Genomic DNA, 26,950 nt, shown 5'->3' with positions numbered 1-26,950 from the left:
TACTACATTGTGCTTCATACTACATTGTGCCTCATACTACGCCATGCTTCATACTACGCCGTGCTTCATACTACGCCGTGCTTCATACTACGCCGTGCTTCATACTACGCCATGCTTCATACTACATTGTGCTTCATACTACATTGTGCCTCATACTACGCCATGCTTCATACTACGCCGTGCTTCATACTACGCCGTGCTTCATACTACACCGTGCTTCATACTACAGTGTGCTTCATCCTTCACCGTGCTTCATACTACAGCATGCTTCATACTAGATGGTGCTTCATACTACAGCGTTCTTCATACTAAGCCATGCTTCATACTAAGCCATGCTTCATACTACAGCATGCTTCATACTACAGAGTGCTTCATACTACAGAGTGCTTCATACTACAGCGTGCTTCATACTACACCGTGCTTCATACTTCATCGTGTTTCATACTTCATCGTGTTTCATACTACAGCGTGCTTCATACTACAGCATGCTTTATTATACACCATGCTTCATATTACACCATGCTTCATACTACACTGTGCTTCATTCTACATCATGCTTTATACTACACTGTACTTCATTCTACATCATGCTTCATTCTCCACCATGCTTCATGCTACACTGTGCTTCATACTACAGCGTGCTTCATTCTATATCATGCTTTATACTACACTGTACTTCATTCTACACCGTGTTTCATATTACAATATACTTCATTCTACATCATGCTTCATTCTCCACTGTGCTTCATACTACGCCGTGCTTCATACTAAATGTTTCATACTACACTGTGCTTCATACTACACCGTGCTATATTCTACACTGTGCTTCATACTAAACCATTCTTCATACTACACTGTGCCCCATAGTAGCACAAAAGAGCAATGACACCGCCTAAAGTTCTAACTCCTGCTTTCACCCACTTATCCCCAAATTACATTTCACTGGATTTTTTCACTGTGTCACCATGTTCCTGGAGGACTCTGCTCCTTCCTACTCTTCTCTCCTGAAATGCTCTGCACTGCTGGAGGACTCTGCTTCCTCTATGTAACTGTGATACAATGAATACTGTGCTCTGCTGGAGGACTCTGCTCCTTCCTGTGTCTAACTTTCCTCTCCTGAAATATTCTGGGTTATTGGAGGACTCAGCCGATCCTCTAACTCTTCTGTTCAGAATAACTCTAACCTGGTGGAGGACTCGGCTCCTTCCTCTGTCTACTTCTCCTCTTATCACATAGTATGTTTCAGGCTGGTTTATCTCTGTTTGCACTCAGTACAGGAAGAGATTCTTATCATGCTGAGGCAGCAGAAGAGAAGAATATGGGATTAGGTTGCTTCTGACATAACTGTTATTTTTCTTAAAACCTGTTACCAAGCTACATAATATTCCTGGAATGACTGGCATGTTTGTGCTGTGTGATTAGGAGGGTGGAGCTTCTCTGTCTAGTATTACCCCACCACAGTACAAAGGTAGCAGATCTCTTCTACCCGTGTAGAAGGTTAGACCAACTCCATCTTCTTGGGATATATAGGTGGAAATACAATGTGATTACATCCTTAAGCAAATATATATATATTCTAAACCAGGTATGGTAGAAAGTCAAATATAGACTGATTAGTCCTGTGTGAATGTGTTATATACCATACATTCACCCCTTTCCTTTTGCTGCTTTTGAATAGATGTTCTGTTGTAGTATTTTCTGTGTTTGATGTCCTGAGAATGGAGAGATGTCTCCATCACCTGTTATCTGATCAACTGTCTCTTCTCCATTTGTTGTGTCATCTTCTCTTGAATTATGGTCTCTTGTCAGAATTTCTCCTCAGTAGTCCTCCAAAACTTTGTGGTTTGTCCTTGTCAAATGCTCTGTAACCCTCTGTCATATCTCAGAAATGTTTCTCCCAGTTATCCTCTTAACTTCATTTATTCCTGCACCTCATGTTAACCTTATAACTCATACGTATTTGATCTTACAAAGACTTCTCCCTCTGTACAATTATTTATCTTTCTTTTCATTATCCTTATTTATCTTTCTCTTCTTTATCCTCCATCCTTCTCATCTGTCATTCTCCACCCTCCTTCCTTTCCATCCTTATCCTCCCTTATTCTCATGCATCCTTCTCCTCTATCACTTTACTCCCTCCTGCTCTATTCTTCTGATCCCTCCTTCACCATCCTTATCCTTCTTTTTCAACCTTCTCCTTCCATCTCCCTGTCCATCATTCTCCTCCATATATCTCCTCAACCTTTCTCCTCCCACATTCTCATACATCTTTGTCTTACCTTCTTCCCATTCATCATTCTCCTCCCTCCTCCCCATTCATCATTCTCCTCCCTCCTCCCCATTCATCATTCTCCTCCATACATCTTCTCTATCACTGGCCTCTCTCCTTCTCGTACTTCCTTCTCTTTCCTCCTTCCCATTCATCATTCTCCTCTCTCCTTCCCATCCATCATTCTCCTTCCTCCTCCTCATCCATCATTCTGCTCCACACTTCTCCTCTATCACTCTCATCCTTTTCATACATCTTTCTCCTACCTCATTTCCATTCACTCACCTCTTTCCTTCCCATCTTTCACTGTCTTCCCTTCTCCTCCCTCCTTCTCATTCACACTTTCCCACCCTCCTTTTAATCAATTACTCTCCCCCTCTTTATCATTTATAATTCTCCTTCCTTCCTCCCTCCCATCACTGTTCTCCTTCCTTCTCATCCATCATTCTCCTCTCCCCCTCACATCCATCACTATCCTACCTCCTTCTCATCTATCACTGTCCTACCTCCTCCTCATCTATCACTGTCCTACCTCCTTCTCATCTATCACTCTCCTACCTCCTTCTCATCTATCACTGTCCTACCTCCTCCTCATCTATCACTGTCCTACCTCCTTCTCATCTATCACTGTCCTACCTCCTTCTCATCTATCACTCTCCTACCTCCTTCTCATCTATCACTGTCCTACCTCCTTCTTATCTATCACTCTCCTACCTCCTTCTCATCTATCACTCTCCTACCTCCTTCTCATCCATCACTCTCCTACCCCCTTCTCATCCATCACTCTCCTACCCCCTTCTCATCCATCACTCTCCTACCTCCTTCTCATCCATCACTCTCCTACCTCCTTCTCATCTATAACTCACATGCCTCCTTCTCATCTATCACTCTCCTACCTCCTTCTCATCCATCACTCTCCTACCTCCTTCTCATCTATAACTCACATGGCTCCTTCTCATCTAAGACTCTCCTACCTCCTTCTCTTCTATCACTCTCTTACCTCCTTCTGTACATCATTCTCCCCCCCCCTCACATTCAACACTCTCCTACCTCCTTCTCATCTATCCCTCTCCTCCCTCCTTCTCATCTATCACTCACCTACCTCCTTTTTATCCAACGTTCTCCTTCCTCCTTCTCATTCATCATTTTCCTCCCTCCTTCTCTTCCATCACTCTTCTCCCTCATTTTTATCCATCAATCCCTTTCTTCCTTCTCCTCCATTACTGTCCTCCTTCCTTCTCATTTATCATTCTCCCTCCTCCATCATCACTCTCATCCATCCTTCTTCTCCTTCATATCTACTACACCATCCTTCTCTTACCTCCTTCACCTCCATCATTCTTATCCCTCCTTTTCATCTATCATTCCCCTCCCTCCTTCCTTCTTCTCTTTCCCAATCCTTCATCTTCTCCCCCATCCTTTTTATTTATTATTCTCCTCCCTCCTTCTCTTCTATCACTCTTTTTCTCTCCTTCTCTTCCATCATTCTCCTCTCTCCTTCTCCTACACAATTCTCTTCCCTTATTCTTTTTCATTTATCTTTCTTGTTCTCTCCTTCTCGTCCATCATTCTCCTCCCTCCTTCTCTTCTATCAGTCTATTCGCTCTGTCTTATCTATTATCCCCCTTCTTCCCCCTTTCTCCTCCATCATATTCCTTCTTCATTCTCATTATCATTCTCCTCCCTTCTTGCCACCATTCACCCATTTTCCCCCACAGAGCCCTTCTGTTTGCTGGAAATTGTAATTAAGGAATATTTCTTCTCTTACCTGTACCCATGAATCCATTTCACATAAATTACAAACAATATTTGTTACCATTAACACTATGCAGGTTATATAAACATCCACATGAAAGAAAAGTAAATCATTTTTATGTTTGTAAACTTCTATTGTTAATTTCCCCAATTACCCCCTGCTCTGTATACCTTGTTCTCTAATTTTTATTTTATTTTTTTTTTAAATCAAAACGAAGAACACTTGTCATTGAATATGTCATAAAATAGTGCCGCACATTTATCTCTATAACCTCATATATGATTTAAAGCATCCAAACCATGTGATTATGCAACAACAGTGAATACACTGAATACAATTTAAAAGTTCATATTGTGTGCTTGATCCGTGCATTTATAATTTGTTCCCAAACAGGTGCTCTTTATTGCTTATATCCACATATATTCCTATAGATGCTCCTCCACCAGAGACATACATATATACTCTCACCTCCTTTTATGACCCAAATTGCACAGGTCAAATACTGCCTTTCCCTTTTAACCCGGTAGGTATACTGTGTTGAACTCCTGAGGAAGTCACGTGATGTGATGTAACGCGTAGAGTGGGCCAATGACGTCAAGCTGCTAAACAGGAAGTTTACGAGCCGCCATCTTGGAAATTCCTGAACACATTGAAAATACATTATAACAAAGTTTTTTACTGTGGTGTCCCAGCAGGACACTTAAATGTGAGTGAACTTTTTTTTTTTTAATAAATCATGCTATATTTATATACTACACTATGGCGAGTGTTTCTGTTTACATATGCAGAGGATTTGTGGGATAAAGAGGAGACGGTACTGTTTGCAGCAGAGTGAGGAGGAAAGTGGAGTCATCTATGCAGTATACCTACCCGGGTTAAAAGGGAAAAGCGGTATTTGACCTGTGCAATTTGGGTCATAAAAGGAGGTGAGAGTATATATGTATGTCTCTGGTGGAGGAGCACCTTTAAGAATACATGTGGATGTAAGCAATAAAGAGCACCTGTTTTGTGAACAAATTATAAAGGCATGGATCAAGCACGCATTATGGACTTTTAAGTTGTATTCAGTGTATTTACTATTGTTGCATCATCACATGGTTTGGATGCTTTAATTCATATATGAGGTTATAGAGATATATGTGCGGCACTATTTTATGACATATCTTTTGTGTGTGGAAACACATGTAAGTGTCAGCAGTACAGGAATTTGAGGAGTTATTTGTTGCGCTTAAGTTTTATTTGTACACTTTTCATTGAATGTAGGCAGCATCCCTTGTGCTGTTTTTTTTTTTTTTTTCTTTAACTAAGTTTAGGCTTAAAACTTTCAGTCCAGACCGCTAAATTTCAACATCCTCTAGCAATGCACTAAGATGATAAGCTTTCTATAAATGACTTTATTTGGAGTAAAGGGGGTTTTGTCATTTCATGATGATTGACATGGTGTGTATATAAAGTATATCACTGTAATATGTGCTTGGTACTTCTTGTTTGAAAAAAGATTATTATTGATGCGAAACATTGCTATGCAATTTTAGAGGAAATGTTTTTATGCTGTTGCCAAGACTACCTTTGTTTTTGATTGAAAATTTTTGAAACTTTGAAAATTTTGGTTAGGTCCACAGTATAGAGAGGACCCTTGACGTGTGACTGTGGCTTACACATGTATTTGCAAATGTGTGCAAACAAAACCCTCTGTTTACAACGCATACTGTTAGACAGACAAATTGGTTGTTTTGCAGGCTGGCTGGTAAGTATTGCTGGGAAATCCATTTTTTGTCTGTGACGTGCATTGTCCTTCCATGTGCACCTTACTGCTAAGGCTGGTTATTAATATTATTATACAGGATTTATATAGCGCCAACAGTTTGCTCAGCACTTTACAATATAAAGGGAGACAATACAGCAACAATACAGTTCAATACAAGAAGGTTAGGAAGGCCCTGCTCCTCGGAGCTTACAATCTAAGACGGAGGGGCTGGTGGTACAAAAAGGTAATAACTGTGGGGGATGGACTGGTAGGAGGAATAGAAGATTCCAGTATTAGCTGAGGGCAGGATAGGCTTCCCTGAAGAGATAGGTTTTCAGGGATTGCCTAAAAGTGAGCAGAGTAGGCGATAGTCTGATAAATTGGGGTAGAGAGTTCCAGAGGATGGCGGAAGCTCTGGAGAAGTCCTGGAGACGAGCATCGGAGGAGCAGACAAGGGAGCTAGAGAGCAGGAGGTTGTGGGAGGACCGGAGAGGACGGTTTGGGTGATATTTGGAGACAAGATTGGTGATATAATTGGTGGCAGAGTTATAAATGAGTTTATACATTATTGTTAATGTTTTGAATTTTATCCATTGCGCAATGGGAAGCCAGTGGAGGGATTGGCAGAGAGGGGTGGCAGATATGGAATGGTTAGTAAGGTGACTGAAGAGGGGATAGCCTGCGATGAGGTCGGAGTTACAATAGTCAAGATGAGAGATAACCAGGGAGAGAATAAGTTGCTTAGTGGTTTCAGAGGGTAATAACGGGTGTATCTTGGATATGGCTATAGGTTGGGACGGCTGCCATTTTTATGTAGTTGGCTAATCTGAACTCGGGGAAGCACTGGATGCCTCTGCTGTCATTTTGTATTACTGGGCATCACATGCGTCCCTGAAAGAGAGCTGGTCTCCTCCAGGCACACCTGCCCTTAACCTATCCATTTATACATGTGCACCTACTATGGAGGCTTTGGAAATTTTGGTTAGATCCACAGTATACAGAGGACCCTTGACGTGGGACTGCGGCTTACACATGAATTTGCAAATGTGTGCAAACAAAACCCTCTGTTTCTAATGCATACTGTTAGACAGAGCCAAATTGGTTGTTTTGCAGGCTGGCTGGTACGTGTTGCTGGGAAATCCTTTTTTTGTCTGTGATGTGCATTGCCCTTCCATGTGCACCTTACTGCTAAGGCTGGTTATAGGTTGGGACGGTTGCTATTTTTGTGTTAAAACTTTCAGTCCAGACCGCTAAATTTCAACATCCTCTAGCATTGCACTAAGATGATAAGCTTTCAATAAATGACTTTATTTGGAGTAAAGGGGGTTTTGTCCTTTCATGATGATTGACATGGTGTGTGTATATAAAGTATATCACTGTAATATGCGCTTGGTACTCCTTGTTTGAAAAAAGATTATTATTGATGCGAAACGTTGCTATGCAATTTTAGAGGGAATGTTTTTATGCTGTTGCCAACACTACCCTTGTTTTTGATTGACTCAAGATATGGATGTGATGTGTTTTGATCCACAAGGTAAAAACTCTATTTCTGGTTACATATTAACCCCCTGGCTCTGTTTGAATGTGGAAATCGTGATTGGTGCAGTTTACACATCTGGAAAATGTGCAGTATTCCTGGAATGTTGCTGGATTTTACTTTCTATCAATAATTAAAGTCCAGTCCGGCCTGTGTTTTGTTACCTTGGGGAATACAAGGAAGCGATTTATAGCTGCGGTAAGAGTTTATAGCTCCTGTAACAATTAACCTTCACCCCTGATTTATACCTCTCCTGAATCTTCTCTGTGCACCTGACCTGAGCCGGGATTTCTCATCACATTAGCCAGGAACTTCTCTGCCATTCCCAAACTTCTCTCCATTGGGGAACATTTATCTGCTTTAGGTTTTACACCCAAAGAATGTGTATGTATTACTATTGCTGACTTACTTGAATAAACAACATTATAGAATACAAATAAAAAACTGTAATGCTGGCCAAAATACAACCTGATTTTATTGCTTTAGATCACTGATCTACAAACTCCTGCCCGGGGCTTGGATGTGGCCCTTGGAGCAATATTTCATCCTCTGACACCAACAATGGGACATAATCCACCCCCCCCCACTGACACCAACAAAGGGGCACAATTATTCCCAATGACACAAATGATGGGGCACAGTTCCTCCTAATGACACCAATGATGAGGCATGATTCTTCCCATCTAATGACACCAATGATGGGGCACAGTTCCTCCTAATGACACCAATGATGAGGCATGATTCTTCCCATTCAATGACGCCAATGATGGGGCACAGTTCCTCCTAATGACACCAATGATGAGGCATGATTCTTCCCATCCAATGACGCCAATGATGGGGCACAGTTCCTCCTAATGACACCAATGATGAGGCATGATTCTTCCCATTCAATGACGTCAATGATGGGGCACAGTTCCTCCTAATGACACCAATGATGAGGCATGATTCTTCCCATCCAATGACGCCAATGATGGGGCACAATTCCTCTTACTGACACCAATAATGAGGCATGATTCTTCCCATCCAATGACGCCAATGATGGGGCACAATTTCTCTCACTGACACCATTATTATTTACTCCCACTGATGTCCGGACATTTTCTACTTCCAGTGGCCACAATCCAGCCCCCCTAAGTCCTCATGCACATTGGACATTTTGATAATGCAAGTAACATTACCTGTGTAAAGGCACGTTAAAAACGTGAGTTTTTCAGCTTTTTTTTTAGCGTTTTTGCATTAGCGTTCAGCAGCGTTTTCCTGCGTTTGCGGTTTGTAGCGGATTTTTTTTACCAAAAAAGTCCAAAATCGCTGCTTTGCGGCATTTTACCACGTTTTACCGTGTTTTGCCACATTTTTTAGCATTTTTCAGTGTTACAGCATTTTTACAGCTAAAAAACTCCTCTAGAAGCCCACTAGTCCTGGGGTTTTTTTCCAGCCACAAAAACATTGATTACAGTCTATGTGTGCATGGACACATAGGATAACATGCTGGGGGGTTTAATAGCTGTAGAAAAAAACGTCAAAAGCCAAAAACAGCAGCTGTAAAAATGTCAAGTGTGCATGAGGACTAAAGTCTGAAGGACTGTAAACTGTCCCTTTGTTTAGAAAATGTGGAGTCCAACACTTTAGAAGATCCCTCCATGCTGTCCTTCTCTAAGGGAAGACTATTGTAGTTGCCAGAAGATCCAATCATTGCACACAGATGAAAAAGCATGGAAGGTGCCAACTGAGCAAAACTTCTTCCACAAGAGGACAAATGTGAACTTTGATGCAAGTTCTGGTGGTTTTTCGAAAGACAGATGTCTTACTGTTATTGCTATCTGGGAGATGCTTTCATGACCAATTTATGCCTTTCTTTAATCCTCCCTGTGTACCTGACCTGAACCGAACATTCTCATCAGAACAGTCAGGAACCTCTCCGCAAATCCCAAACTTCTCTCTGTTGCGGAGAATTCATCTGGTTTAGGTTTTACACACATAGAACGTGTCCTGAATATATTGCAATATATAATACAAAGAAATAAAAAAAATACTAAGGTTGACAAAACTTCAACCTGGTTTGATTGCCTAAGAAGACCCTGCAGTGTTGGGCTTCTCTAGGGGATTACTATTCTGGGTAATAGAAGATTCAATTATTGCACACATATGGAAAAGCTTGGAAGGTGCCAACTGAGCTAAACTTCATTCATCAAGTTGCAAGTGAAGTTTGAAGTTCTGGTGATTTTGAAGACGCTGGGTATATGCTAGTAGAATTTTAAACAAAAATTTTTTACAGCAATTTTTAAGAAAAAATGTATGATAACTCATTTATATGTCGCCTAAAAGTAGATCAAGTTTTTGTTTGTTTTTATTTTGGAATTCGATTTTGGAATGACTATACTTTACCAAACGAAAACCACATACACTGCTAGAAATGTGTGCATCTGAAAATAATTTACATCCTGCGCCTTCAAATGTTCTTGTCACTGGAGTAGCAAATGAACATTGATTTGACCACACAAATAATTAGAAAAACAAATGAATGTTCGTTCAATGTTCTTACAACAAAAAATGAAATTCTACCAGTGTATACCCAGCTTTACCATCTGTTCTGTCTTGGCATCGGTTGTACTTGTGGCGAGATTCGTTTAGACCCAGTCTGTCAGAATGTGTGCAGCAAGTTGAATGATCGCCTTAACAGATAGTTTACTCAATGAATAACAACTTCAGAGGTATTTCCCAATGCTTCTTTATGCTTCAAGGTAACAAAGGTGTGAACATAAAGGTGTTTTCATAGGTAAATTTCCAGTGATGTACATAGCCTCCTCACTCTACTGCATCTTGATAACCACTAAACTAAAATGGTGTTACAACAGGAAATGAAGGGTGGAAGCAACCAACTAGTCAGAAACAGCAGGGGTGTGTGGATGATACCAAATAACATTATAACATAACATGTAACTAACAACAGCTAAACAGTAAAGCTGCGTGGCAGCACACTCCCCGTCTGGTATCGAGAGATACCACTACACAATTATTTTCTTCCTTTTAAAATACTATGAACATTGCATACAGTAAAATACTATCTAACCTTCTCAATTCTGCAAGTTAGCTATATTAGAGGTCTTAAGTGACTCCCTCACATAACACTGAATCAGAATTACTAGAAGCAGGCATAATTAGGACAATCTCAGTGACTGGTCTGAGAAAGGTTTTTGAGTCTCCGTCCTTAACGATCCTGACTTCCACACTTCGGACTCTTCCATCATCACTGGCAATGGCTTTTGTAATAAGTCCAACTGGCCACTGGATCCGGTGAGTTTGCTGGTCTTTTAGCAGGACTAGGTCCCCTTCCTTTAAATTGGGCTTCTGGGTTTGCCACTTTTTACGTCCTTGAAGAAGTGTGAGGTATTCCTTCCTCCATCTGTCCCAGAAACGATCTGCAAGGTATTGAGCGTATCTCCACTGACGTTTATATACGTCCTTTTCATCGAAAATACCTTTTGGCACTTGAATCTGTCCAATCTTCCTGCTCAATAATGTAGCTGGAGTTAAGATAGTCAGAAATTCTGGGTCTGTAGATACGGCAGTCAATGGTCTTGAGTTGATTATTGCTGCGACCTCAGCAAGGAATGTGGTGAGCACCTCATGGGTAAGGCGTGAAGAACTTACATCAAGCAACATTGAGTCCAGTATGCGCCTTGCCATCCCAATCATGCGTTCCCATGCTCCGCCCATGTGCGAAGAGTGTGGTGGGTTGAATTTCCATACGCAGCCTTGATCACTCAAATAATTTCCAACTTGTTGTTGGTCTATCTGTAACTCTCTGCAAGCACCAATGAAATTAGTTCCACAATCTGATCTCAACAACTTCACAGGACCTCTTAGAGCAAGAAATCTCCTTAGAGCGTTGATAAAACTTGAAGTGTCCATTGACTCAATCACTTCGATATGTACAGCTCTTACACTTAAACAAGTGAACATTACAGCCCATCTTTTGCTGTTGACTTCACCACCACGAGTTCTTCTGGCCATTACTATCCATGGTCCAAACACATCGATTCCAACATATGTAAAGGGTGCATCTTCACTCAGTCTGTCTGCGGGTAGGTCAGCCATCTGTTGATACTGCTGTCTACCTCTCAACTTCTGACATTTGACACAGTTATGAATAATCGTGGCTATTTGTCTTTTCGCTCCAATTATCCAGAACCCTGCAACTCTGATGGTACCTTCAGTATAGTGTGTTCCTTGATGTCTGACTCTCTCATGGTAATGCCGGATAATCAAGGTTGCCAAATGGTGGTTTCTTGGTACTATCAAAGGGTTCTGTTCCCTTCTTAGCAGGTTTGACTTATTCAGTCGTCCCCCAACTCTAAGCATGCCTTCATTGTCAATTATTGGGTTCAGTTTGAATAGTGGGCTACCCCTTGAGACTGGTCTATTGCCTCTCAAACACTTAATCTCTTCTGCAAAGACTTCTTCTTGCACACGACGTATGATAAATAACTCTGCCTTCTCATACTCTAACGCATTGGGTGACTCCTTGCAAGTGTGCCATCCATGACAAGACGATGTCTGGTTGGACTTGTGGAAAATCTGTGCAATATGACTCAATCTTGCTATAGTCTTCACCAATCTTTTCCAAGAAGAGAAACGTTCAAAACGTCTTACTTCCAAATTTCTTCTTGAGCAGATGTTAGAACTCAATGTTATAACTTCAGGGCGGATTTCTTGATCAGTGTCTGGATCCACCAGGTAGAAATCGATATCTTCTTCTGAGTTTGTAGAAGACTGATCTGTTAAAAACTTGGGTCCTGTAAACCAAATGGTTTGCGTGAGGACAACTGCTGGCACTGACCTCGTGGCAATGTCGGCGGGATTCAAACCAGTCGGGACATAGTTCCATTGTTCAGGTCTACTGATTTTTCTTATTCGTTCTACCCTGTTAGCCACGTACACATAGAACTTTCTTATGTACTTGCATATGTAGCCAAGTACGACCTTGCTGTCAGTGTAGTACTTAACCTGATCAATTTCAGTGTCCATTTCATTTTGCAGGAATTCTGCAACTTCAACAGCTAGGGTTGCTCCACACAATTCTAATCTTGGAATAGTGTGAGCCGGTTTTGGAGCTAACTTGGCTCTTCCTAGAAGAAACCCGACATGGGATCTCCCGGAGGAATCTATGATCTTGAGATAAGCCACGGCCGCTATAGCCTCGGTGGACGCATCACAAAAGATATGAATCTCTTTCCTCTGACTTCTTGAAGTTGAAGTAGGTGAATAGCAGCGTGGGATATTAAGTTCTTCCAATACTTTCAAGGAGTCTCTCTTAAGTGCAGCAAATCTGACTAAAGCTTGTTCTCGATTGTTAGGGAGAGTAAGCCTTGGTACACGAAAGGGTAATGGGGCTACCCAACTGTTGGAGTTGTCCTTGAAGAACTCTTCATTCATAATCTTGATAAACTCCTTGTCTTCGACCGAAGGAGCAATCTTGTTGTCATCACAAGTAGTCTGGTACACTGCATCACCAAGATCCTTGTAAGAAGTGAGCTTGCAAGTAATGCCTTGGAGTGCTTGATATGGAACTTCAGGATTGAAATCAAGTCTTTCCTTCACATAATAGTGCAATGGACATTTCATCGATCGATAGGTGTATGATCCCTTCACATTAGTTTTGTAGGAAGCTACATCCAAGAGCTTGTGAGATTGATCTAAACAAACTTCTCCTATTATCACCCATCCAAGATGAAGTTTCTGGGCATAAGGAGCATCATCTGGACCGTTACATAACTCTCTTATTTTATGAACTCTAGGAATGTCTCTCCCTAGAAGAATCAAGATCTTCGCATCCTTGCTAAGTGTAGGAATGCATTTAGCAATGTGGCTCAAATGAGGGTGATGATGTGCAACCTCAGGTGTGGGGATCTCTTCTCTGTTGTTCGGTAGTTGATCACATTCGATTAGAGTAGGAAGAGGAAACTCTATGTTCTCATATTCTGATGCCACTATAAAGCCATGGGCCCTTCTTCCAGAAGTATTGACCCTTCCTGCGCATGTCTGCAAGGTATAGGACCAGGCCTCTCCATGAATGTTGAATAAGTCAAAGAATTCTGTACTTGCCAATGAACGATTGCTCTGATCGTCGAGTATGGCATACATTTTTATAGCATTTTGTGGACATCCTTCAGGAAAAACCCTTACAAGACATATCTTGCTGCAAGACTTGCTATGAAGCCCTTCTCCACACACCTCTGTACATCTTGTGGTTACGGGGTTGGCATGTTGCTCGGTTCTCTCCCCGCCATCATCTGAGGTGGTCTTGGGGTTGCTGCCGGGTGTAGGTTTCCCTTTGAACAGGTCTGAATGAAGAGCGTCCACATGCCTCGCACTGTTGCACAGGGAACATCTGATGGCGATCTTACAGTCTCTAGAGAAATGATCGGAGGATGCACAACACTTAAAACAGATATTATGTTCTTTGAGAAATGTCTTGCGTTCTTCAATAGGCTTGTCCTTAAATGCACGACATTTGGAGAGAGAATGTGGTGCATTATGAATGGGACACTGTTGATCAAGATTACTTGCCTTGGTATCTTGTAATTTAGTGTCTGTAGCCAAGACGTTGGACGTGATAGCGGTCTTCCTCACGACAATAGGATGCCTTAAGTCCTTGAATTTACTGTTGGTGGCAATACCCTTTGACGTAGTTGAAGGAAAGATGGTTGTATCTGGATACAGGAAGCTTGGGTCATTCTTGGTTCTTGCGATCTTCCTGACGAACTCTGCAAAATAGGAAAAGGGGGGAAAAGAAACATGGTGTTCATATTTATACTTTGATCCTACGCTAGTCCACTTTCCCTGGAGATGACTAGGCAACTTTGCTACAATAGGATTTACGCCCTGAGCAGTGTCTAAATAGCTAAGACCTGGCAAACTAGGATCTGACTTAGCAATTTCAAGTTCATGAAGGAGGTCACCTAACTCTCTAAGCCTATGATTGTCCTTAACAGAAATCTTAGGAAAGTCCTTTAGTCTCTGGAATAAGGCAGATTCAATGACTTCGGGGCTCCCATAGTCTTGTTCCAGACGTTCCCAGGCAGCATTGAGGCCTGCTTCAAAGTTATAAATGTAGACAGATTTAAGTCTCTTTACTTGTTCTGAAGATTGATGCCCCAACCACCTTATTAGTAAGTCAAGTTCTGCTTGAGGTTCAATGTCCAAGTTCTTGGTTACCGCCTTAAATGTAGATCTCCAACTCCTATAGTTCTCTGGGTGATCGTCGAATCTAGACAGTCCAGTAGTAATTAACTCTCGCCGAATCATGTACTTGCTGAACTCTGCAATATCAACCCTTTCAGTTTTTACATCCACAGGTGATACTGATGGTGCACCATCTTGAATCATGGTTGGTATCTGATGCTGGCTGATAGGTGGAGAGAAAGGTATTGCAGATGGGTTCAATCCAGGTAAGGGTCTGGTGTCTGAAGATCTCTGTGCGTTTGAAGTTGAAGTTAACTGTATTACAGGAGGTATAGAGTTCACTCTGTAGTCTTCTGTTGTGCCCTTGTAATCTCTATTCACATATGTTTGTGGTGGCACATGAGCTGGATAGGTTGGTACACTTAATTTTGTGGCACGTGGTAGTTGTGGAGTGTCTCTGTTGGAAGGTGCGTCTGGTTGATCAGCTTGCTTTGACGACATGTTGCCTTCTGATTGACTTGCTGGATGATTATGGGAAGAATCTCCACCTGTAGGTGGAACTGTATCATTGTGGTTCTGGGTTAAGACAAACTGTAGGGTCCTTTCAACAGGGTCTTGACAAGCAGCCAAGCTGGGACAATATGCTCCTTCTTCTTCTAAAAGGGCTTGTTCCAAGACAGATAATTCCGCTAAGGCTACTTCCTTTTCTCTATTTTTCTGAAGGATTTCTAGCTGAGCCTCTGATTCTGCTTGTATTCTTGCTTGAATGCGTTTAGCTTCTGCTTCGAAGGCTGCTTCCTTGCTTTTAGCTTCTGCCTTGAAGGCTGCTTCCTTGCATTTAGCTTCTGCTTCCTTGCATTTAGCTTCTGCCTTGAAGGCTGCTTCCCTTTCAGAACAGGTGGCTTGAACCTGGGCTACTGCAACCTTTTGGCGAGCTTTGAGTATTTGGTCGCTCAGTGTTGACCTTACAGAGCAGGACCGCAATGACTTAGAAGATGATTTATGATATGAGCGGGCAGATCTATTTGATTTTCCTGAGTGTCTGGAAGAAGCAGATATACAGGATGTAGTTTCATGTAGTTGTGCTAATCTACCCTCTATCTGTGTCTTTGCTTCAAGATAAGTGGTATGTCTCTGCTGGTCAGTAGAAATAAAGTTCTTTAATTCTATTGAAGCTTCCTCTACATTGGAATGTGACAAAAGGGAAGAGTACTTTTCAGAAAGTCTTTTATAATTCTCAAATGCCTTCTTAACCCTTGAGAGGGCAGTGTTCAATTGCTCAGAATTGTTGCTAGTTTCATTACTGGCTGTTATACAACTTAAAGTTTTCTCCCATAATGCAGTCAGGTTACTGTATGTCTCTTCCTTACTTGCATCATAAGCCTCCCTTGCCTTCAAAGATGGATGAGGGGCTCTAACAGGACGGGCAGAATGCAGCATGGTGTCTGTTGTATCTTGATTACATGCAGGTGACTCATAAGTGGGATCTCTGTCAGACATAATGACAAGTGCTGTAGTTTTAATGTCTTGTTGGAAATCTGCAGAAATCTGTAGTTACTTTTATTTGCAAGCAGGCTGAGCTGGGGAGCGCAATGTCTATTGCAATGAGGCAGCTAGAGCAGCAGCCTGGCTCACACTGGATGCTTCACTCAGTGCACAGACAAGATTACTGTTCTTCATACAGGAGAATGGTTACTCACAGTTCTGAAGCTGCAGAGATGGATGTGTGATGAATTCTCATGGAGATTTACTGTTCTGTCTTGGCATCGGTTGTACTTGTGGCGAGATTCGTTTAGACCCAGTCTGTCAGAATGTGTGCAGCAAGTTGAATGATCGCCTTAACAGATAGTTTACTCAATGAATAACAACTTCAGAGGTATTTTCCAATGCTTCTTTATGCTTCAAGGTAACAAAGGTGTGAACATAAAGGTGTTTTCATAGGTAAATTTCCAGTGATGTACATAGCCTCCTCACTCTACAGCATCTTGATAACCACTAAACTAAAATGGTGTTACAACAGGAAATGAAGGGTGGAAGCAACCAACTAGTCAGAAACAGCAGGGGTGTGTGGATGATACCAAATAACATTATAACATAACATGTAAATAACAACAGCTAAACAGTAAAGCTGCGTGGCAGCACACCATCAATGCTCTCAGGGAGATATCTTCACCCCTGACTTATGCCTCTCCCCAATCTACTTCCATTAGATTAGCCAAGAACTTCTCTGCCTTTTCCAAAATTCTCTCTGTTGGGGAAGATGTGTCTGGTGTAGGCTTTACACACATAGAATATGTCTGTGCTACTGAGTTTCCTGAACTTGCCAAGAAATTGAACAAATTCTAAGGTTGTCCAAACTGCAATCGGATTAATTAGCCTAAGATGATCCTGCAGTGTTGGACTTCCCCAGGGGGATGACTATTCTGGTTGTTAGAAGATCCAACCATTGCACACAAATAGAAAATCATGGAAGGTGTCAACTGAGGTAAACTATGTCAACTAAGCTGCAAATTCTGGTGGGTAAGAAGAGGGACAGATGTCTCACTGCCATTGTTCACAATGAGAAGTCTGTTTTATTTTTTATGTTTGTTGTCAAATATGAACAAGTCAGAACCATCTTTCAAAATTTGGGTCACTTGGCAGCTTTGCAGGAAGAGGGCTGGTGAATGAGGGGAATCAAAACAAACACAAATAGGAAAAATACTAAAATTGCCTGATTTGATTGCTTGAGATGATCCCTTTGTTGGGATTCTAGGGAATGACTATTTTGGTTGTCAGAAGATCCAATCATTGCACACAAATGGAAGAGCATGGAAGGGGCCAACTGAGCTAAGGGTAACAAAGGCTATCATTACAAGGGTGACAAGGTGAAAAGTGTAAATAAAAGTCAACTCCTTTCAACTTGTCTCCTTTAACTGTATTGTAGAGCACAAGGAACAAGAACGAGCAGGTCTTCCACTGTCTAATCTGTATATAAATATATACAGCTCCAAAAACTCAAGAAGCTCTAAAAGTCTCAACATCCTAAATCCCATGCAGTGGCGGACTGACAACTCATGGGGCCCCGGGCAATAGGGGCATCTCATGGGGCCCCCTACTGGCCCTCGGGCAGTGCCTGAGTTTCCAAATGGTCAGTCCGCCCCTGATCCCATGTATTTCAATAGGGGCTGTTCACATATGAGTGCTCAGACACCTGTAGCTCAAATTCTGAGAGTCCAAAACCTACATGAGCTACGTTTGAAGTAGATTTGGGCATTTTTGGATCATAGACGTTAATGGGAACACCTGCAAATGCTTGAATCAAGCATTTTTGAGAAATTTTCAGGTGTATTTCATGCATTTTTGAGCCTGAAAAAACTGGTCTCCTGCCATTAGTGCTTTTTATTGGCTAAAACAAAAATGCCTAAAGCTTGAATACATATGTAGAATGCTTGAAACATGCTTCTGAAATGCTAGGATACAAGTGCACAATGCTCAACTAAAAATGCCTGTGGGTGCATCCCTATAATTGGCTCCTCATGCCTTCTGAAATCCTCCCCTAGCAAGCCGCTTGCAAGATGGGGGTACTTTTGCGGGCTTGATCCTGAGATGCATTGTGTGTGTCTATTGACACACATAGTGCTGCTCAGCAGCTCCCCCCGCTCCCTTGTCACAGGATTTGATTAACAGCAGCAGGAGCCAATGTCTGCCACTGCTCTCACTGAGTCCATTGAGGAGGGAGAGAGAAAGCAGCACCGCTGCTCTTGGGCACAGCACTGGATCAAGATTGGGCTCAGGTAAGTATTTACAGGAGATGGGAGCTCCACCTAAACGTTTTTTTACCTTAATGCAGAAAAAGCTGTTGTGATAAATTTACCCTGAGTATCTCTTTACACTTTAATGTGCTGGATTGTAGTCGTTCCTCATTCCTGATTTTGTGACATTCTATAGAAGACATATGCCTTAAATATGACTACTGACTTTCTATTAGGAGACTATCTTTAGCACTTATTATTATTATACAGGATTAATATAGAACCAACAGTTTGCTCAGCGCTTTACAATATAACGGGAGACAATACAGCAACAATACAGTTCAATACAAGAGGGTTAGGAGGGCCTGATCCTGGGAGCTTACAATCTAAGACTTGAAATGTATGTGCTTCCTTGAAAAAGTAGACTTCGTTCTAAGAAATGTGTTGGTTAAAATTTCGTGTATGCAGGACTTTCTGTGATGTATGTTATATAATAATGATGTTGTATTGGTTTTGACCAGGTGAATTTGTAAATGTCCTAAAACCCTGTTTTATGTGACAAAATGAGGGATGCTTTTATTCATCTGTTAGCATTTAGCATCTGCATACCACAAATAACCCCTGTGCTATTTTTGGAATCTTGATCTTTGTATTTTTATTTTATTTCCCTTGTAATTACACAGAGCCACAGGGGATATTCTGAAAATCTGTATTTGTTTTAGTTGTGTTTTATTAGGCAAGTGTTTGCTTTTCTTTGAATTATTTTGGTGTGGTGACTATTGGTGTTTTGCCTGGTGGTGGTGCTGTTGTTTTTTCGGTGCAGGGTTGACAGAAGGTAGAAGGATTGTCTTGTCCTTGATTGTATAGCTCCAAGGTCACATGAAGAAATGCGTTTGGCTGCTCCTTGAATATGTTAGTGCCTTTCTTGTACCTCCACATTTCCTGAGATGGTGGTGAGGGATACCTGATACTACAAAATATTTAGGTATTAGAACACACACCCTGCATACCTCTGATGTCACAGACTATGAAGTACAAAACGTATCTAGGAGCCTAGGTTCAAGCCTGGTTCTGCCGCATCATCGTGCGTTTTTCAGCTTGTCTTTGTAGCTCATTTTTATACACTTTTTTGATGCGATTTCATGCAATTTGTTGTTTTGGAGAAGGAGACTGGTATTTATATACACAACTCTGTCAAAAACACACTAAAAACACATATACCTGCAACCGCTAATCTGCACCTTTTCAAAACTAGCATTGCACCATGTTGCATTGATGGGATTAGCACCATAGAGAATAATGTGATTTCCTTTGTCGTGTGTGGCAGCTTGACAGCTGATGCAGGAGAACTTGCACTAGTGTGAATGAGGCCTAAGCCCCGGTTCACATATATGTGGCACACAAGAGCCTATTCATTTGAATGGACTCCCATGCTAGGTGACACGCAGAGAAGTCCCTGCACTTCTTCTGAAAACGCAGCCCGCACAGGAACCTCAGTTCCCAGTACAGTTGCATTCTCCAGTGCAGGCGGCGTGCCATTAGAACTAATGGTACCCTCCCGCGGCTCCGCATTCCTCTGTGTAGGTGTGTTTTCGTGCGGATCTGCAGTGGCACCACCCGCACAGATGTGAACCTAGCCTTAGGGCTTCTTCAAACGTGCAGCAGTGCATCACTTTTTAGAGATATGTCACCCCATTGCAGCCTGATTTTGATGATACATATTAGATGGAGTTATTGTGCCTCCTACTTCAATGTGGACTTGCTACGGATCTATAGACTGATCTTGTATAGCCGCTATTGTGCTACTGAATGGGCAATTTGTTATCTCAGCGTTGGTCGATTTACTCCACGTTGGCCTAGCTGGTGCTATCTATGTGACTGTATACTGCCGGGTTAAATAGTGACTACATACCAAGTTGACATTGGGATACTAATTATGCTACATATGCACCAAATGTCAATTATCATCCCTCCAGCCATTTTGATCTCCTTTAGTTCCAATCTTTGGATTACTGTCGGTGATTTTGAGACCACTCCTGTCATCCTCTGTGATATTCATCATGCAGGGGGAGATCTCTCCCAATCTAGTAGTATTATTACTGGAAACCACCAATTGCCATATGGGTCCTGGGGCATGTACAGTTGTGTTCAAAATAATAGCAGTCAGACATCACTAACCTGATCAATCACTGTTTTTGGTAGAAATGATATTTCTACATGGCAAATAATTTACTAGCAGGTATAGTAGAGTAATAGAAATCCAACAGACCCAACAGTCAAGACATGCATGCTGCTGATTCTGTGTAATTGAATCACTAATTGAAAGGGGCATGTTCAAAATAATAGCAGTGTGGAGTTCTATTAGTGAGGTCATTCATTCTTTGAAAAACAGGTGACAATTATTGCCCTTATTTAAGGAAGGAAGGCAGCAAATGTTGTACATGCTGGTTACAGTGCATTTCTCTCTGAAATTCTGAGGAAAATGGGTCATTCCAGACATTGTTCAGAAGAACAGCGTACCTTGATTAAAGAGTTGATTGGAGAGGGGAAAACATATAAAGAAGTGCAGAAAATGATAGGCTGCTCAGCTAAAATGATCGCAAATGTTTTAAAATGGCAACCAAAACCTGAAAGATGTGGAAGAAAGCGAAAAACTACCATTTGAATGGATAGAAGAATAGCCAAAATGGCAAGGACTCAGCCAACAATCAGCTCCAGGAAGATCAAAGAAGGTGTAAAGTTCCCTGTGAGTACTGTTACAATTAGAAGATGCCTATGTGAAGCCAAGCTATCTGCAAGAAGCCCCCGCAAAGTCCCACTGTTGAAAAAAAGACGTGCTGAAGAGGTTACAATTTGCCAAAGAGCACATTGACTGGCCTAAAGAGAAATGGCGCAACATTTTGTGGACTGATGAAAGTAAGATTGTTCTTTTTGGGTGTAGTGGCCGGAGACAGTTTGTCAGACGACCCCCAAACACTGAATTCAAGCCACAGTACACTGTGAAGACAGTGAAGCATGGTGGTGCAAGCATCATGATATGGGGATGTTTCTCATACTACGGTGTTGGGCCTATTTATCACATACCAGGGATCATGGATCAGTTTGAATACATCAGAATACTTGAAGAGGTCATGCTGCCTTATGCTGAAGAGAAAATGCCCTTGAAATGGGTGTTCCAACAAGACAACGACCCCAAACACACCAGTAAACGTGCAACATCTTGGTTCCAGACCAACAAGATTGACATTATGGAGTGGCCAGCCCAATCCCCGGATCTTAATCCAATAGAAAACTTGTGGGGTGACATCAAAAATGCAGTTTCTGAGGCAAAACCAAGAAATAGAGAAGAACTGTGGAATGTAGTCCAATCATCCTGGGCTGGAATACCTGTTCACACTGCTATTATTTTGAACACAACTGTATATATATGGTGCAGTACCGATTGAATTGAATCATTGTTAGTCATAAGCGTGAATTCACGTGTTGTGTGTTCTGCAGGTGATATATATATATATACAGTTGTGTCCAAAATTATTCAACCCCCACTGAAATTGAGTGTTTTGGCCAGTTTGACATTGCTTTTGATCATTCAGTCATCTTGCTTACATTTACATTAAAGAGGCACTTGTAGGTCAGACAAATATAACATAACAGTTATAATGAAATAACCACAAATGTCTTTTCTGTGCTCACAGCATTATCAGTTTTATTCAACCCCCAAGTGACATTCAATCTTAGTACTTAGTACAGCATCCTTTTACAGTTATAACAGCTTTTAAACGTGAAGCATAGCTTGACACAAGTGTCTTGCAGCGATCTACGGGTATCTTCGCCCATTCTTCATGGGCAAAGGCCTCCAGTTCAGTCACATTCTTAGGCTTGCGCACTGCAACTGCTTTCTTTAAGTCCCACCAGAGGTTCTCAATCGGATTTAAGTCTGGTGACTGCGATGGCCACTCCAAAATGTTCCAGCCTTTCCTCTGCAACCATGCTCTAGTGGACTTGGAGGTATGCTTGGGATCATTGTCCTGTTGAAAGGTCCAACGTCTCCCAAGCCTCAGGTGTGTGACGGACTGCATCACGTTTCCATCCAATATCTCCTGGTACTGAAGAGAATTCATGGTACCTTGCACACGCTGAAGCTTCCCTGTACCTGCAGAAGCAAAACAGCCCCAAAGCATGATTGACCCTCCACCATGCTTCACAGTAGGCAAGGTGTTCTTTTCATCATAGGCCTTGTTCTTCCTCCTCCAAACATAGCGTTGATCCATGGGCCCAAACAGTTCTAATTTTGTTTCATCAGTCCACAGAACACTATCCCACAACTTTTGTGGTTTGTCCACATGGCTTTTGGCATACTGCAGTCGACTCTTCTTATTCTTTGGAGACAGCAAGGGGGTACGCCTGGGAGTTCTGGCACGGAGGCCTTCATTACGCAGTGTGCGTCTTATTGTCTGGGCTGAAACTTCTGTACCCACATCTGACAAATCTTTTCTCAGTTCCTCAGCAGTCACACGGGGACTTCTCTCCACTCTACGCTTCAGGTAGCGCACAGCAGTCGAAGTCAGCATCTTCTTTCTGCCACGACCAGGTAGCGTTTCAACAGTGCCCTTTGCCTTGAATTTGCGAATGATGCTTCCTAAGGTGTCTCTTGGTATGTTTAACATCTTTGCAATCTTCTTATAGCCATTGCCCTTCCTGTGAAGAGAAATCACCTCTTCTCTTGTCTTCCTGGACCATTCTCTTGCCTTCACCATGTTTGTAACCACACCAGTAAATGTCTAGAAGGAGCTGAGTATCACAGTCATTTTAAAGCTGCCTAATTGGTGCTTATTATGCTTGATTGCTGCTCGGTGACATCCACAGGTGTTTTCAATACCTGATGGAAAGCACCTGTATGAACCTCTGTTCTTCAGAGTGGTAGTCTTTAAGGGGTTGAATAATTGTGGCAATGAAGAAACCACATAAGAACCATTTACTACTGTATTACATAAACAATTGATGTCATTTTAGTTGCATTTGGGTAGTTACAACGTCCTTGTAGGATTTGATTCTGAATACAATTCCAAATGTACACTATAGTCCCTAAACCCCTTTACAGCATTGGGGGTTGAATAATTTTGGACACAACTGTATATGTATGTACACTGTACACTGTATATGATGTCCGGATGTTCTTATATTGACATTGTTTTTATAGTATTGTTTGTGTTGTTATGTATACACTGTGGGTATTGAGCACTGTGCATCATTACTTTTTATGCATTGCAATTTTTTCTGCTATGAATAAATAATTAATCTTTTATACTTCAATTCCTGATACAAGCCTTGTTTTCTGTCGGATTAACCACTTGTCTCATATAGGGGGCTTTACACTCAGTGTATGACTTTGTTTCTTTCTGATTTTGATAAACCCCCAAAATGCTGACCTACCACACTGCAAATACATACAGCTGCAGGGTGGTTGCAGTGCAGCCCCATTCACTTGAATGTGTGGTGTTCAGTGGTGGTACCATCTGTGCTGTGTTGCTTTATTTTTCCATGGGTACATCCCTGTGCGACTGCTCTGATGTGTTTAGGTGGGTGGCTGGAGAATGGGGGTAGTAAATCTGCAGCTTATCTGCCTGCTTTTACCATCCCTTTGGCTGCCTGTGTGAGACTTTAAACCCTGTGGTGCTCTTTTACCAATTCTTTATTCTACCCGTTACGGTTAATAACCAACACAGCAATCTAAGGGTTGGATAAAAAGTTCAGTGCAATATACACTTTTGGCAGTTAAAGTGGATCTGAACTGTAAAAATCATTTTTAGAAGGTAGACTGTGCATGTCTTTTCTGCCAAAAAAAGTTTTCCTCTTTCTCTTTGCAATTTTATTTGTACACTCCTGGCCCCTTCCGGGATCTATAAAATACAGAGATTGGAGCCAGGTGCAGGAATGATGTAATTCCAGTGTGTATGTGCCGGAGCGACGTCATCAGAGGCTGTCCGAAGGCTGCAGAGAAAAGAGGAAGCAAAGAAGAAGATGGTAAAAACATGGATCATGGAGCAGCGATGGGATCGCTGAGCTGTCAGCACAGGAGGAGGGCAAACCCAGCATGGACAAGGATGGGGGGCTTTTGTATGTCATAGTTGTACAAGTACGCCATGCGAGAGCCGCCTACCTTCCTCCATGCTAGAGTTCTGCTTTACATAAAGACGGCCATTGAACAAAAACTAAACTCAGTGATACTTACTTTTGCTTCAAAGGTCCAACACTTGCAAGGTCCTTCGCCAGCACCGTATGTTGTCCCGGGCTTCTTCTGGGTGCCGGTCTTCAACCATCTTGATTGGCCAGCACAGGATGATGTCACTCCCTTGCCCAGGAGTTCAGGTATCCCAGCACACAGGCACTCCCTTGCATGCACAGCTCAGTGTATGTTCTACAGAAGACTGGGAGCAGGAAGGGAGGCTCATTATATAGTGCCTGGACAAGGGCAACCTGCGCCCTGAGCGAAGATGGGAAACTGCACCCCCCCTTGGGTAGAGAAGGGGATGGGGCCAACTGTGTTATGTTTGTGGCATGGAATCAAATAGTGCCACTGAAAAGTCTCAAATAAGAGCACAAACATGTGGCAAAGGTAAACATGTCCCTGGACTGGGGGTGTAACTGAAAGTCCCCCCATTACACAGAGCTCCACCCTCCTGCCACCCTCCCCAGTACATAGAGCTACCCACTCCATTGGTACAGTGCTCCCCCAACCCCCTAGCTCCCTCTTGTTCCCACCGCCCACTATAGAGCTCACCCACCCCTAGTCCCCCCATTACACAGACCTCCCCCTTTCCCCCACCTCCCCAGTACATAAAGCTCCCCCCTCCTTCAGTCCCCTATGCAGAGCTGCCCCCCCAGAACAGAGCTTCCACAGCCCTTAGCCCCCCCCCGAACAGAGCTTCCACAGCCCTTAGCCCCCCAGAACAGAGCTTCCACAGCCCTTAGCCCTCCAGGACACAGAGTTCTCCTCCCACCCCTAGGACATAGAGTTCCCCCTCAGCCCCCCCCCGTACACTCAGCTCCTCCCTCCTCCCCAGTATACTGAGCTCCTCTCACTCTGCCCCAGTACACTCAGCTCCTCCCATATCCCCAGTACACTCAGCTCCTCCCACTCTATCCCTGTACACTCAGCTCCTCCCATATCCCCAGTACACTCAGCTCCTCCCACTCTGTCCCTGTACACTCAGCTCCTCCCATATCCACAGTACACTCAGCTCCTCCCACTCTCTCCCAGTACACACAGCTCCTCCCCTGTACACTCAGCAACTCCCACTCTATCCCAGTACACTCAGCTCCGCCCATACCCCTAGTACGCTCAGTTCCTCCCACTCTGTCCCAGTACACTCAGCTCCTCCCATTCAGTCCCAGTACATTCAGCTCCACCCATACCCCTAGTACACTCAGCTCCTCCCACCTTGTCCCAGTACACTCAGCTCCTCCCATTCAGTCCCAGTACATTCAGCTCCACCCATACCCCTAGTACACTCAGCTCCTCCCACCTTGTCCCAGTACACTCAGCTCCTCCCATTCAGTCCCAGTACATTCAGCTCCACCCATACCCCTAGTATACTCAGCTCCTCCCACTCTGTCCCAGTACACTCAGCTCCACCCATACCCCCAGTACACTCAGTTCCTCCCTCCTCCCCAGTACACTCCGCTTCTCCCACTCTTCCCCAGTACATTCAGCTTCTCCCACTCCCCCAGTACCAGGGGCGGACTGACCATTTGGAAACTTGGCACTGCCCGAGGGCCCTGGGTCAGTAGGGGGCCCCATTAGATGCCCCTGGTAACTTTTTCATAGGCTTTTTTGAGTTTGGGCAAGGACACAGGGGCCCCATGATCCCTTATTGCCCGGGGGCCCCATGAGTTGTCAGTCCGCCCCTGCCCAGTACACTCAGCTCCTCCCACTCTGCCCCAGTACATTCAGCTCCCCCCACTCCCCTGGTACACTTAGCTCCTCCCACCCAAACCCCCCAGTACAGCATTCTACCACCCCACTCTCAGTGTAATCTGCTGCTGCAAAGTAAATGCTCACTGATTTGTCAGTGCTGGTGCCAATCTCTGTTCCTGTCCCGCCCTCTGAATGACTTCACGAGGGGCCGGGACTAGAAGTCGTGTCAGTGGAGATCACTCCGCCTGACACAATAGAATGTATTCATCTTAGACCAGTGCCGAGGGCAGTGAACCGTGTCTGGGAACCTTCAGCCGGGAAGCTGTGTCCAGCACTGCCTGCACATACATTCTTCTCACTGCACTTCACCTGTGCGCCCCCACCACCACCACCTCCAGTAACTTGTTGCCCCCGGGGCTTTTGTTCCTCCCACCCCCCATTGTCCAGGCCCTGATAGCATGTCTCTTCTGCAATAAAGAGCCCGCCTGCTCACAGTTTTGTAAATCTAGAGTTCAGTTCCAGTTTAAGGATTGAGGACTCATTTACATTTTGTTGTGGGGCTCATGCTGCCTCTCTAAAATGCGGTTCATGGTGGAGCAGTTTTCAGATTCATTTGACAGGTGGTGAGGAGGCGATGTGTCACCCCCTCAACTGCCTGCTTTAACCCTCTAAATGCCGCACCATGGCATTGAAACTGCGAGCATTGTGCACATTTGCAGGGCAGTTGCAGCATAGCTTCATTCACTTGAATGGGCTGCCAGTGTATCCTAATGAGCTTTAAACAGCACATATCCCTTTTATCAT

General features: G+C 43.1%; 1 protein-coding gene across 1 annotated transcript; it reads right to left on the bottom strand.

Moving 5' to 3' along the window:
- Positions 1–10,032: 10,032 nt before the first annotated feature.
- On the bottom strand, positions 10,033–15,994 carry LOC149438270 (uncharacterized). The gene has a single exon (XM_089660075.1). It carries the CDS (start codon positions 15,992–15,994, stop codon positions 10,415–10,417), a length of 5,580 nt encoding a protein of 1,859 aa, XP_089516201.1. The 3' UTR covers positions 10,033–10,414.
- Positions 15,995–26,950: the final 10,956 nt, after the last annotated feature.

This window comes from Staurois parvus, unplaced genomic scaffold (genome assembly GCF_062004578.1).
Source record: "Staurois parvus isolate SC_StPar_1 unplaced genomic scaffold, SC_StPar_1.0 ptg001200l, whole genome shotgun sequence".
Classification (NCBI taxonomy): Eukaryota; Metazoa; Chordata; class Amphibia; order Anura; family Ranidae; genus Staurois; species Staurois parvus.
This window is presented reverse-complemented; position numbering and strand designations above follow the sequence as displayed.